General features: G+C 41.3%; 1 protein-coding gene across 19 annotated transcripts in view; it reads right to left on the minus strand.

Moving 5' to 3' along the window:
* The window catches only part of UNC79 (unc-79 homolog, NALCN channel complex subunit), a 278,788-nt gene that overhangs the window by 62,507 nt on the left and 201,014 nt on the right, over nucleotides 1-15,267 (minus strand). For 17 of the 19 annotated variants that reach the window (XM_021941512.2, XM_021941507.2, XM_021941497.2 and 14 more), the window contains 5 exons: nucleotides 12,710-12,826; nucleotides 10,050-10,133; nucleotides 5,402-5,504; nucleotides 3,270-3,410; nucleotides 12-50 (listed from right to left, as the gene is read on the minus strand). In XM_021941512.2, coding sequence (XP_021797204.2) covers nucleotides 12-50; nucleotides 3,270-3,410; nucleotides 5,402-5,504; nucleotides 10,050-10,133; nucleotides 12,710-12,826 — 484 coding nt within the window. The remainder of the gene's footprint in view (nucleotides 1-11; nucleotides 51-3,269; nucleotides 3,411-5,401; nucleotides 5,505-10,049; nucleotides 10,134-12,709; nucleotides 12,827-15,267) is intronic. The other 2 variants (XM_021941501.2, XM_021941510.2) reach the window with 1 other exon arrangement.

Here is a 15,267-nt window from a genome sequence, read left to right on the forward strand (position 1 = left end):
TAGGACCTTACCTTTCTGCTTGATTAGAAAAGGTAGTACTGGATGCCAATCTAGGAAATAAAGTAAAGAGAGTCACACAAACATCTTAGGTTTCCATGATGAAATGCATTAATATTGTGGGAGGACCTGTTGTGTTTTCAGTTTAGATGGGGAGACATGTATAATGTTGACAATTCCCTTGACAGACAGAGGGCCCACTCAGTGGTCAGTCTCTAGAGTTAAACCTGACCTAGTCCTTGAGACCTGCTACATCAAGTTAGACATTTTCACGGAAACACTTGCAGTTAAAGTTGGTTTTCTACAAAATGGCGCCTGCAGCCAGGTCAAACAGTTATCACAACAACATGTGACCCAGTCCCTCTCCATATTAACTCAACTCAAAATTCATTTCTTTGTATATAACCTCGGAAACCTAACTATAAACAAACCATAAACAGTAAAAGCCTCCATAAGATAGTAAAATAGATATGAGGAATATCTGTCAGCTGTTGAGTTGAAATGAGGAGAAAGGAAATGTTACACTGAGAAGAGAGACGTATTGGTTAAGTAAACGATATGGAGCATGTAATTTCCAGAAAAGTATAATTATATGGTTCTGTATGTGTGGAAATATTCTATATGTTATCGTATAGAAAGAGAATGGACTACACTGATGGGTTTAGAAGAACATGTCTGGATCAGTAAGATACTGAAGAAACAGATAAGGAGAATGTTGCAAATTTATTTACTTGATTAGGACTACAAGTGTAAGAGTGAGCTGAGCCAGACCCCACTTAGAGAGGAATAGGGGGTCCAGCAACCACTAACACCAGACACCATTCCCAGTTGTGTTGTTTACAGACCCTCTCATGCTAATGTCACTACAACAAATAGATAAACATTGGCAAGTAAACTAAACAGTAATTAATGGTGCAGCAAATGAGATTTTAAAGGCTGTACCTACAGAAAGGGATCATTTAAGAGGGATCCAAGCAGACAGCAAAGTATGACATCATATGGAAAAGCTTGGGTGATCCATGAAAGAGTTATGCTGAGCTTACAAACTCTTGGAATTGCTGGGAATGGTCCCTGTGGTCATAATTAGCACAAATAAACAACGTGTTTGTAAAACCACATGACCTCATCTGTTCTTTGTGATGAAGTGAGACATGCCAGGAAGCCCTGAATTAGCTGACAGTTGAATCTGTTTTCTTGGTAGCTTTGGTGATTAGGCTTAGGTTGCTAAGAACTGTGGCAGCTTGCACTAAATGTACTCCCTGTCTCTTGCTAGTCTACACAAAGGAGGTAGAGATTTAAATATATGTGTATGTAAATATGGAAAAATGTATCTGTTACTGGTTTTCCCTTGCTTTTCTTCAAAGCTCGTGTGTTTCCATCCTAACAGTTGGCAATGTTTGAACACATACTGTTCTCACTTATGTTAAAACAAACAAACAAACAAAAAAACTGAAACAAAACCCTCTATGTAGCTATGACAACTTAGATCATCTGTTTCAAAGAGATGATAGCAGATCGGAACAATAATTCTATCCGTTCTGAAACTAAGAAGTATTGACAGTAGAAATTGTGACCTGGTATTAATAAAAACTCTCAACTCCCCAAGTATTGCTGATAGCTGACACAACATTTATTCTGCAATTACTATGACTAGGTCAAACTTAATGAAGTAATTCCTCTTTTCTTATCTCTCCATATCCCCATATCCATCCCTTACTTGGCACATGGGCTATTTTGAAGTCTCAAGATGCAATGGTCATGCTTACCTTTATACAATCTCTGTCTATATGACTCCTAAGGACACTACCAAAAAAACTGGAGGGAGGGAGGATAAGGAAGCCACACTCTTTTGGGGTTGAGGAATTTATAATGCTTTCCTGTTTGTCTTCAACTTGAAGTCAGCATTTTTTCATTTTTAAAAAAGGATTAAATTTTAGCCCCATTAAGATTCATTCTCTTTCCTTTCCTCAAATGCCAAGAATTTGCAGAATCCAGTTCTTGTCCTACCCCCTCCTTATAAACTTTCTTTAAGAAATGTTTTCTATGCTAATCTTCTCTAGCACTTAGCTCTCTCTCATTCCACTCATTACAGCATTTAATCACACCCTATCTATCTTGACTCACTTAGTCAATGAGTCCACAGTAACTGTCACAGCAACTAAGCCCAAAGTACCTGAGGACAAGAGCTCTGTCTAACACCTGCAGCCTAAAGCACCTGGCACTGTTAGCACAGATTGGAAACGTTAATACGTTCATGTGGAGTTTAATTCAACCCTCTCTTATAAGTTGTGCATGCTAGGACTACAGTTTGTTATTGAATTTGAGCTTTCTTCATATCCATGAAATATATCCTTTATCTTCTAATGTCCTATCTAACAAATAGCATTTTCTTAGCATGAACATCCTCAAAGCAGCTAAGTGTAACCTCTCAGTCAGGTTGAAAGCCCTGTTCCCCAAATGTGTGCATCCTTCTTTTATCTGAGTCAGAAATGTGAACCTGCTGTAATTACTGTGTGTCTCCTCACACGACAATGCCCCAAGTTTCATAGTTAAATGAGGTGTCCTTGAGATTACAAATGTCTAGAAAATCCATCTCAAAACAGGTAAAGAGAAATAATAATAACAGCTAATACTTATGAAGTGCTTACTATCAACTGCTGACAGTTGTGTGCATGGTTACACCCATTAGCTCATCTAGTGATAGGGGTAACAAACAGTGGGGTTTTCTTAGTGCAGTTGCCTCTAACTTTGCTCTGACATTGTGACTCATGACCCTACGCAGCTGGAGAATTCAGTCTAAAGATGGGTCTATTCAGTTTTTTTTTTTTTTTTTTTGAGATGGAGTCTCGCTCTGTTGCCCAGGCTGGAGTGCAGTGGCTGGATCTCAGCTCACTGCAAGCTCCGCCTCCCGGGTTGCGCCATTCTCCTGCCTCAGCCTCCCGAGTAGCTGGGACCACAGGCGCCCGCCACCTCGCCCGGCTAGTTTTTTGCATTTTTTAGTAGAGACGGGGTTTCACTGTGTTAGCCAGGATGGCCTCGATCTCCTGACCTCGTGATCCGCCCGTCTCGGCCTCCCAAAGTGCTGGGATTACAGGCTTGAGCCACCGCGCCCGGCCTCTATTCAGTTTTTAAAACTAGTCTGAGTTGACCTCACAAATACCAGTATCTACAAGGTGGCTGAATGTTTTACTTTTGAACTGGTAAGATTTTAGTTCAAGATAGAGATCGAATAAAGGACCTTCCTACCAAACAAAACAGAAGCTGACATTCACCTTCCCACAGACTGCATGATATCCAGCAGCAACGGGGCTGCCAGGTCTGGGCTTAAGTGGATGAATGTGGAGAGGACCACGATGGCCAGCCCGAGTGTCTCTTCATCATATTCTTCAAGAATAGCCCCACAGTCATGGCATCTGCAAAGAAAAGAGAGACACGCTTTCCATGAAAGAAAGATCCATGGTCTCAAGATATCATGTACTACACACATGGCTGTTTCTAGTAGGTCTTGGAAAAGTCTCCAAAAGGAGATCAGAAGCCCCACTCTGGTCATCAGCAGGGGATTCCAGTGCCGCCATCACCACAGATACAGAAACAGCACACATGACAGAGACCACGAAGGTGCCTCTGATGACTGAAAATGTTCTTTCAATTCCCCAGCATCCGGCCTGCATGTGAGTGACTGCTCTCGCTTAGAATGAGTACCACCTGGGCCATCAGTTTGAAGCCTATGGAGGGATTTGATGCATTTGACATTATTGCTGAGGAAAGTCAGTAACTAGATTTGTTTTTCGTTTGTTGAAGTTAAAAATGAAAAATGCTTCGGCACGGATGGAGGCCTTCAGAAAATGTTCTGTTTGTGGGTAAGAGACAGGGTAATCAAGTCTACAGAACCATCTGGGAAGCCTGAGGAGACAATGGAGTCTCTTCACCACCACTCACTCAGATGAGTTTTATGAACTCACCAGGCCTGCAGAGTGTTGTATGTAAAAGCATAAACAATGGCACCCACTCTTAGGTAACTTCCAACTTATCATTGTTTGTCATGTCCTAACGTAGGGTCCATTTCATTCAGCTCGACCAAAGCCAGCTGATAAAGTGAGTGGTTTTACAAAGGGAAGCGAAAGTCTACTGGGAATAGCAGGGAAACAAGAACTACAACCGCTATTGTGACCTTTCCTTCTGAAACCTTCCTAAATATAGGCCAAAGAAAAAGTATGAAAATGTCTTACAAATTGACATTTTAAAATATAGGATTCACATTTCTAAGTAAAATAGAAAAGAAATGGAGTGCACAGAAAGGCAAGTAGGAAAGATTAAGACTTGGGGAGGAGGGTAATCCCAAAGGAAGAGCTGGGAGAGCCCTCCACGGGCAACTCAATGACCTGGCAGCTGCATGAGACAGGCACTGCCAAGGCAGCTGCATGAGACAGGCACCGCCGCTTCTTCAGTCGTGGCTGTCAGCTCATTACGAATGAGTAATGGATGGCCAGCTACAGGGATACTCACATCAGCCCCTTCCACCTTACCTTCCTCACCTTTTATCAGAAGCATACTGTATTAGTCTGTTCTCATGCTGCTAATAAAGATATATCCAAGACTGGGTAATTTATAAAGGAAAGAGGTTTAATTGACTCTCAGTTCCACATGGCTGGGAGGCCTCACAATTACGGTGGAAGGCAAGGGGGAGCAAAGTCACACGTTACATGGTGTCACGCAAGACAGCTTGTGTAGGGGAACTCCCATTCATAAAACCATCAGATCTCGTGAGACTTATTCACTACCATGAGAACAGTATGGGGGAAACTGCCCCCATGATTCAACTATCTCCACCTGGCCCCATCCTTGACACGTGGGGATTATTACAATTCAAGGTGAGATTCGGGTGAGAATACAGCCAAATCATATCACCTACCTAATTTATCAATCAGGTCACTTTTACCAAGAAGGCTTCCTGGTCCAAGGGGATTTCTCTAAACTTGAAATCTTACAAGTTTTTTTCTTTTTAGACAGTCACTCTATCACCCAGGTAGGAGTACAGTGGCACCATCACAGCTCACCACAGCCTCGACCTCCCAGGCTCAAGTGATCCTCCCACCTCAGCCTCCATAGCAGCTGGGACTATAGGCATACACCACCATACCTGGCTAATTTTAGTATTTTTAGTAGAAACAGTGTTTTGCCATGTTGCCCAGGCTAGTCTCAAATTCCTGGGCTCAAGCAATCCACCCGCTTTGGTTATTCTTTATCATACTCACTGAACAAGCATCTGTGTGTCAGGCAATATACTGGAAGAACAAATTATGACTTAAAAGTAAAGCATGCGTCTTCTGAAACTTTCTCACCACCGTGGTGACCAAACTCAAATTCTGTAAACATGGTGAAGAAAAGAGCTGTGCGGGCTTACTTGTCCGTCATCACCGTCGGCTGCTCGTCAGTGAATTCTTCGGGTGCAGGCACAAACATACTGACTATGCTTGGTGCTGACAGCAGGCTGGATTTGGTGGCACCTGGGTAAGCAGCAAAGGGACAACCAGTGAATACATATGAGCTTCAAGGGGCCAAGAAAGGCCTGGTTCTCCTCTTAGAAACCCTCCAAAGATCACATTCCCAGGAATGCAACTTGGACGTCCCAATTGTACTGCAGAAAGCCCTCAATCATGAAATGAAGTCAAGAAAGATTGTGATTGGTTTCTACTTGGCTGAAGTGAAGAGCTAGACTTCTCTCTCTTTGCTTCTTGACTTTGAAAGAAATCAGAAAGAGCTCAGGTGTGCCAGCAGGGTCCAAAGACAAAGATGAAAGACAAAGGGGGAAATCTATTCAAGGGTACCCTTAAAAGAGCTACAATTCTTATTTGTAGGCATAAATGCAAACTGCCCATACGATACTGCATTTCTAAAATCACAAATGCATATCAACATTACAGTTTTGCTAATATGGGAAAGTGGTAAGATCCCAGAACTCCATGCACTTAAGCAATGGAAGATCTTTGAGCTAAGAAATATCAGTGTGTTTGTTTGTTTGTTTGTGACAAGGTCTTGCTCTGTTACGCAGGTTGGAGTGCAGTGGCGTGAGCATGGCTCACTGCAGCCTCAACCTCCCAGGCTGAAGCAATCCTCCCACCTCAGCCACTCAAGTGGCTGGGGCTACAGGCACACGCCACCATGCCTGGCTAATTTTTAAGCTTTTTGTAAAGACAAGGTCTCACTATGTTGCCCAGGCTGGTCTCAAGATCCTGGTCTCAAGGCTCAAGGGATTCTCCCATCTCAGCCTCCCAAAGTGCTAGGATTACAGCTGTGAGCCACTGTGCCTCTACTCACATTTTTCAAACTGAAGTATTTATGAATGTAATATCAAGTTTTTTTGAAGGAACCATCCAGTGACTCATTCCACGTCAGCCAATCAATACCACAGTGTTTAAAACTTTGGGGTTTGATGGCTTCAAAGAAATCTGAGGCAAGAATCTTAGCAACATGCTCCAGGGATGAGTAAATCAGTCTGGAGAGTCAGGAAGCTTTCCTCCACTAAGGAAGCCATTAGTGCAAGATAGAGTCTCAGATGAAAATGAGGCCCCCAAGAAGAATCTCAAAGTGATCATTCAGAATAATGCCATATTCTACAAAGTAATAACTAAAACTCTAAATTCTTCAAACAGGAAAGAAGGCAGAAAAATCCAACAGTCATTAAATAATCTTTCTCATCAAAGAATTAGTATCTTGGTGTTGGGAGGAAAAAAAAAATCTGGTATGACCTTTCCTCAAATAGGAGAAAGAAAATGATTCAGACAATGAGTTTCTAAAGGAATCAAAATATTCATAAAGCTAGCCAAGTGGGCAATGTGTTTCGATCTGAATTTTAGGAAGAAAAAATGGTGTTGAGCCTTTGAAAAGTCAAGATGCTTCTATACTACAGACTCCTTTGTCTGATGAAAGATTACACAAATATAAAAAGCAGAACATTTACAAATCCAAACTGCAAAGGAAAGTATCTGAAAATATCTTTTTCTTTTTTTTTTTTTTTTTTTTGAGACGGAGTCTGGCTCTGTCGCCCAGGCTGGAGTGCAGTGGCCGGATCTCAGCTCACTGCAAGCTCCACCTCCCGGGTTTACACCATTCTCCTGCCTCGGCCTCCCGAGTAGCTGGGACTACAGGTGCCCACCACGTCGCCCGGCTAGTTTTTTGTATTTTTTTTTAGTAGAGATGGGGTTTCACCGTTAGCCAGGATGGTCTCGATCTCCTGACCTCGTGATCCGCCCGTCTCGGCCTCCCAAAGTGCTGGGATTACAGGCTTGAGCCACCGCGCCCGGCCCTGAAAATATCTTTATGTCACTTCCCAAGCTCCCAAATGGGAATCCAAATTTTACTACTATATTTATCAGCTATATCCAAGATAACATCCTTCCCTAAGTATACATAAGTGTATCATTCACAAAGATCTTCAATTGTTTCATAAATATGTTACTTTGAGTGGAAGCAACAGTATTACAAGCATAAATGTACACTGATTAATAATAGCAAAGGCAAGAAATAATCCAAGACAAATGAAGACACAATTGATTATTAAATAGCACGGTAAACAGCATGAAGTTGCTTCAAGAAACCAAGACACAGAAAATTTAAATTCAATACCCCACATTTCTTGAACATTGACAGACCACATCAACCAGATGTCAAAATGCTTGTCTAGAAGTGGAAAAATTCAGCCCATACAATGTATGATGATAAGTACATAGACTTACTAGAAACATAAGAAATTGATCTTTTAATTAAAAATCCTCTGAATCAAGCCTTTCAGAAGATTATTGCCAATTCCTATTATATAGTAATCACAATTAAAGTCAAGAAAAGGGAGGGACTTGAAGTCATTCTGGCAGTTTCAAACTAATTATTTGCCTAATACAAATGCCAAGAAAGAGGTGTTTTTGACAATAGCATTGTGAAGTTGTTTTTCCATGTGATGGAATGTATGATGCAATATTTATGGCTGTCATCTATAAAAGCAGACACGTTCAGTTATTGGACACTGACCCCCATAGGGCAACACTGGCTGAATCAATGGATTCCTAAATATTGCTACTGAAGTAGGAACACAGAATAACGTACTAGGAGGAGGTGGAAAATGCGAAAAGGAAGCCACAGACCTCAGCCACCTTTGTTATACTTCAGTCACAATAAGTCTGCAATGTTAAAGGCAGTCCGTATTACCTCCAAGTTGCTGCCAACATTTCTGATGCCTCCACTACTGGCTCCCCATCTGAATAGCTGAAGTGCACTCTACACTGAGCTAGCAGCAGAAACAGAAGGCTCTCAGAAACTTGAACGAAGAGGGGCCCACCTCCAGAGCCCAACTTTGAAGCTGAAGATTTTGACAAAAAGTCCCTTTGCGAGTCTTGGATACAGGAGAAATTATGAAGGTGTTTGTCTCAAAGCAGGCATGCATGGATCAATCCCCCAGCTGCACTGATGGGCTCTTCAGTTTACCATGAAAGAGACTGACTTTCCATCTTAGTGTTCTCATCACCTCATTCTACTTTTGCTGCTACTGAGTCACCAGATCATGAACAAGCACCAAAGATTTGTTCAACCACCCTTGCTTCTACTCATCAAAGCTTTTCCTAGCCTCATAGATGAGAAGAATCTCACCTCATCCAATACAGGGACTACAACTGCTATTCATTGCCAAAGAAATGTGAGCCAAAGCTGGAGATCAGTATCTCCTAATTCCTTAGGAAAATTAGAAGAGTGACATGGTCTAGAAAAATAGGTCTACTTGATTTAAAAGCCTAGTTGTGAGATGGGATCATAGTTCTTTCTGGGTATTCTGTTTTTCTGCCAATGATAGGCAAATCTGCCTTCTCAATTAAAAAAGAACAAAGGTAACAATTAACTACTTTGGTAGTTAAAATTCATGGGATTAATTTTGAAAATGAATATTCTGCCGGGCGCGGTGGCTCAAGCCTGTAATCCCAGCACTTTGGGAGGCCGAGACGGGCGGATCACGAGGTCAGGAGATCGAGACCATCCTGGGGTGAAACCCCGTCTCTACTAAAAAATACAAAAAACTAGCCGGGCAAGGTGGCGGGCGCCTGTAGTCCCAGCTACTCGGGAGGCTGAGGCAGGAGAATGGTGTAAACCCGGGAGGCGGAGCTTGCAGTGAGCTGAGATCCGGCCACTGCATTCCAGCCTGGGCAACAGAGCGAGACTCCGTCTCAAAAAAAAAAAAAAAAAGAAAATGAATATTCTGACCTTAGCACAGACTGGCCTTCAGCTTGATTCCGTGAGCAGCATCAAGTCAAGTGAATCTTTTCAATATATACTTCAGAGAGCTGGAAAGAAACTATTAGCCTATGACCTCAATATTCTAGAAAAAATACAGATTAGCTGGACCATGCTCAGAAGAGTAGATATGGCATGATATGGAAAACTGATATGTCTGAGAAGGAATGCTGAAGGACCTAGGAATGTCTGGTCCAGAAAAGACTGAGGGAATAAGCAATGCCCAAAAATAATAGAAGAGGCCAGGCCTGGTGGCTCATGCCTATAATCCCTGCACTTTGGGAGGCTGAGGTGGGTGGATCACCTGAGGTCAGGAGTTTGTGACTAGCCTGGCCAAGAGGGTGAAACCTCATCTCTACTAAAAATACAAGAATTAGCTGGGTGTGGTGGTGCATGCCTGTAATCCCAGCTACTCGGGAGGCTGGGGCAGGAGAATGACTTGAACCCAGGAGACAGAGGAGGTTGCAGTGAGCCAAGATTGCACCACTGCACTCCAGCCTGGGTGACAGAGCAAGACTCTGTCTCGAAATATATATATATATGAAAGAGACTAGACTTGTTTTGTGTGCAAGGGTTAGAAAGTCACTATAAGGAAGAACCGTTGGCCATGTTCAAAGATGAGATGTCACGCACTCTCAGCCACCGGGGGTGTTTGGGCAAAGGTCATCCTCACTCCATGGAGCTGCTAAGAAAAAGGCTGTACCTGCTGGGTGACCAAATGATGGACATGTCCAGTCTCCTTCAGCTCTTATAGTCAGAGACTCTGTGACTCAACTAACCTCTCATCCTCAATGGTTGTCCCTCCAGGTCAGGATTTAGGCACGTTGGCACGTTACACTGGCGTTTCCCAGGCTGTATCTGTTCTGTGGATAAATAGAGGGTTTCAGTCTTTGATGTGGTCATCTTAGCACCATTTAGAACATGAAGAATTTAACCAATCATCTCTTGGGGCCATTTGTTTGGTCACTGTTACTATGTATGATTAACATTTTCAGAACACATCCTAGATTTTAGGGTAGGGTTATTTGGGGCTTTACTACAAACCTGCCATTCAGTTCTATGAAATGCAACTAAAAGCCGGACAGCATCTAAAACTATCCCAGAAAGTCCAGACAAGCGCCCCATCCTGCCCCCCCAAAAAAGTTCAAATCTCATATCTCCAGATAGGAAATGAAAGGCTAATATCACAGCCATGACAGAAATGTTTTATGCAAATCAGTAAGTACATAAGTGTCATTTGGGACAATGGCCAGAAAGGTCATACTGAAAACATGTGGAACTGGTAGAAGGAAATGACAGGCGTTGGACTAAGGGATGGGGAACAGGAATAAGGGGGAGGGGGCAAAAATGGAGGCATGGTGCTTCAATAATGTTTGTTCACATGAAAGATGAGGCAAAGCTGTAAGTCATGGCGCCATGCATGGATGGAGAAGAGGCAGGTCTCATATGCATGGGTGGAGAAGAGGCAGCTCTCAGGGCAGAGTTGGTGGTGCTGAGGTTAACTGGTCAGATCCATGTTTTAGGTTGCCTTTCTTAGTGTGCCCACATGGCCACATTTGTTCTTGTGGAGACCAGCAAGTCACTGAATCTACACGTGTAGTTTAAAGTGACATGCCACCTAACACTGTACTACACAGTCACAGACTCTCCCCTGGGCTCGGATGTGAGGAGGACTTTTTCTGGCACTAATCAAAACAAGAATATTGAGATGACACTCATAGGACTTGGTGACTCGAGAACCAATTTGGAGGATGGAAAACAGGGCCAGGAAAACTCAGGGGAAAGAAATTCAGACAGCATATAAATGGGAAATACTAAATGAGAAACCAGAGTGACATGAACAAGGTTGAAATTTGGTTGAAAAGTGAAAAATTCCATTAAATGGGTTATTTGGCATCATGTAGATTTTCTTAGATTAAAATTTGGACTGAAAATTGAGATCAGTTTGCCTTTTATAACTACTGTGTCCATCAAACTAGGTTGTCATTGTAGTTGGAATCTAAACAGGTTGGTCAGCTTAGGCTGAGCTACCTGCTGCAGAAAACAGTAGCAAGGTAAAATCATCTTCAGAGCCCTCACATCAGCATTTAATTATTGGAAACCTAATCAAACAAAAGCTGCCATTCTCAGTTCCTTACATAGTTTCATCTCCATAAAGAAGAAAGCACAGTCCTCTTTGGTGTAGGCAGAAAGACTTCATTCAAACCCAGTGAACTCCTGAGGATGGCTGTCCAGTCTTTCTCCTTCTCTCCCCTGCCTGTTGGCTCTTGGCTATTCACTGCTCACTACAACATATCACTAAAATGAAGAGAAAACACTAAACCTTTAAAATGTTAAGAACCCTTATAAAGTCCAGGAGAGTTGAAACTATCTGTTAAATGTGAGATTGGTTATGCTGTGTAGGATTTAGTTATCTACACTAGAGCTCTCACTCTCTCTCTCTCTCTCAGAATAATGAGGGCAAGTAAAATTATGTATATAAATACTATGGCTTTGAAGAAAATGAAAGTATCTCAGTATTTTGCTTTTGTGGGTATTATAATTCATAGTCATCAGGAAGAATATTAAAATAATCTCATATCACTGCAGCCAGAAAGTATTAACCACGATACCAAAAGAGTCCGATCCAAGGGTAGGCCCCAGAGCATATTACCATAATAAGCCCTTACATTTTAGTGGTGCATGCATGTTGCAAGGTGTTTTCACATATGTAATCTTGTAACTCAAATGACCCATTTAATTATAGGAAAAAATAAAAAACAGAAAATGCAGGCACTTAAGAGGATTGCGACTGTACTACTAGCTTGATAAGGTAGTACATGTACAAAACGTGGTAACAAAGTTTAGAAAATACAGAGTGATCATGTTTAGAATAGACATGTCATGGCAGTCAATTCTTACTTTAAAATTGAGGTTAGATGCAGTTCCATCTTATGAGCATGGGGGTGTGCGGCTGCAACCTGGTGACCCTGCTGGCTAAAACACAGAACTCATATTCCCAAACCTACTGGCAGATCACGATGTCACTAAGCTGACAATTGTCATCGCTATTGTCATTACTATAAATATTCCCTTATTTAGGGGGTACTTTGTAGTTTATACAACAAAGAATATTGATAATCTGCTGTGTGTTTTCTTTTTTATTTGCATCATGAAACCATAGTTCCATTCCCTCCTCCCCAGATCAATAACCTAATATGTGGAATCTGGGTCTTAGAGAGAACAAGAGTTGGGCCAGCCTCAACGGAAGAGCGTGTCACTCTAGAACACTTGGGAAGTTTAAATAGACTTACTAATTACCTTAGGTGGTTTTGAAAAAATTATCTGAACCAAAGAACATGAGAGAAAATCTATTATTTAACAAGGGAGCAGAGTGGACACAGAGAAAGTAGCATTCGCTAATCCGAGAGGTAGAACGAGAAGAAAAAGCTTGACCCACCAGTGTCCCAGTTGCTGATGTTATGGGGGGCGCTAGACTGATGCTCCAGCTGCCGCTTCATTAACTGGCTCATTGTCAGAACTCCCAGGGATCCCCTTTTCATCTGCCTATACTGAGCTAGATGGAGGAAATTAGGAGACGATTATAATAATAAATTTCCACAGCACACAAAGGCTCCACACATCCATATAGAATTTTAATTGACCCTTCATTCATTATTCATAATTTTTGGTAAATTGTATGCTTCCGTTCAAATGAAAAACTAAGGCACTCTGCTCTTCCGGACACCTTTCTTCACACAGTGAAGATGGTAACACTGCCCATTAGCACTGATTTGTCGCCTGTAAATATTTATCTCAGTTACAACTGAATGAAATATGATTATCTTCATCCACTTTTAAAATTATATACTCTGCCATGTTCTAAAAAGGATTTAAGACAAATAACAAATTTAAACATATGGCTTAACTTTCTTTAAAGGAGCTTGTACATATATTATTTCCATCTTCCTCATAGCCCTATGAGGTCCTTGTGTATGTGTGCGTGTGTGCATGATGTGTGTGTGTGCATGTATATTTTAGGGTAGGATGACACATATCAACCCCAATTTTTAGAGAGAGAAATTGAAGCAAATGAAATTATATGACTTGGAACCAGTCAGCAACTGAGGTGGTCCTAAAACCAAAACATATCAACTCCAAAGTCAATGTTGTTTTCAATTTCCATGTGAGCCTCTGCCTACTGTTTGAAAAATGTGAATCAAACAACATTCCATGAGTATATTCTAGTACACATCTTTGTTTTTAAAAAGTGGTAACATTTTTATCCTGTAAGTTAAGCATTGAAACATATCCCATTAGTGAAATGTCAAGTTATTAGCATTTCCAAACCAGAAAACAATGAAAAACACTTTTGCCAGTAGATTGCTGAGTTGGAAAGCAGCCGCCTCCGGTCCTATTCCCAGCAGTCCCGCCAATCCCTACCAACCAGCCCAGTGAGAGAGGCAGAGCATCATGGATGCAACTTTTCTACATGACCCCAAATACCTTGTATATCTGACAACTTGTGGTTATCCTCTGTGCTATAAGAACAATTTCAGAAACTGAAGCTATCAACTACTCACCCTAGAAAGGGATGGTAGAGACTGGGATGACTGCATGGCCCCTGGAAACTCTTCAATGTTATACACAGGTTTCACAACCATGGCACCAAGGTGGCAACTTGGTGTGATGTGAAATCAATTATAACATTATTTTTAATGTAACTAGCATGCTGTTTGATTAATGGTGGTCACAACATGTTTAGCTACAAAATAACCAGCTGATAAACTGATCAAAAGGGAAGGATGTAATGGGAATTCTTGTGTCTTAAAGTCAATATTAACCGAATTCACGGAAATGACCATTCAACCTAATACTAAACATCTCTGGTTTTTGTCGCTGATTGGTAAAACTTACAATGTTATGACTCACTTGAAAAGCACAGCTTTAAGTAAAATTCAAAAGCAGAATTCTTTTCAAAGATGTAACAAATTTAAAAATTAGCAGCATCTAGTAAGACTCAAAGAAAAATTCAAAACCTCTAATGATTGAATAATTTCTTCAATTCTCAGGTGTTTTTAAAGACAGCAGAATTCCCTGAGAATAAAATCCCTTAATGTTTAGCTCAGTGTATAAGGTACCAAGCATGATGCCTCCAAGAACACACCACCAAGAGCTATAGAATGCATGCTTTTAATGGCAAGGAGGAGAAAAGGTGGAAATCTAATGAAGTGCTAAGCTAAATCCAAGGTCTAGATCAATGATGACTTTGGGATCATGAAATATTTGTAAATTCATTTTATGGTATATTTAACTAGCATTTGAGTCCTACTGAGCTAATAATCCTATTTCAAATTATACACTAATTCACTATCTTATTTCTTCTGTTTTGTTTGTTTGTTTGTTTTTGAGACAGGGTGCACAGGCTGGAGTGGAGTGGCACGATCACAGCTCACTGCAGCCTCCATCTCCCATGCTAGAGCGATCCTCCCACTTTATCCTCCTCAGTAGCTGGGTCTACAGGTGTGCGCCACCACGACTGGCTAATTTTTAATTTTTTTTTAGAGACCAGGGCCTCACTATGCTACCTAGGCTGGTCTCAAATTCCTGGGCTCAAGTGATCCTCCTGCCTCAGCTTCCCAAGTGCTGGGATTACAGGCGTGAGCCACTGCACCCAGCCCACTATCTTTTATTAAAGATTACTCATACAAATTAGGAGAAGATACACTTTCGTGATTTTAGTATGTGGACATAAAATTAGCATTTTATCATGTGATCAAACAGATTTTTGTAATAGAAGAAGAATAATTAGATTCAGAACTGGCCATTCTTCTTTGCTACCAAAAGGGCAAATAACTGCCATTTGGAAACTATTTCTTAGAATTTCCATAATACTTATTATGACTGAATTTGAATTATTTAAAAGAAGTGTGGTATACTAAAAATGAACATGGGTTCATAAGTCTAAAGGGCCTAGCATCAATTCCTGACCCTATCACTTAGTAGGTATTTGACTTT

Source organism: Papio anubis, chromosome 7 (genome assembly GCF_008728515.1).
Source record: "Papio anubis isolate 15944 chromosome 7, Panubis1.0, whole genome shotgun sequence".
Lineage (NCBI taxonomy): Eukaryota > Metazoa > Chordata > Mammalia > Primates > Cercopithecidae > Papio > Papio anubis.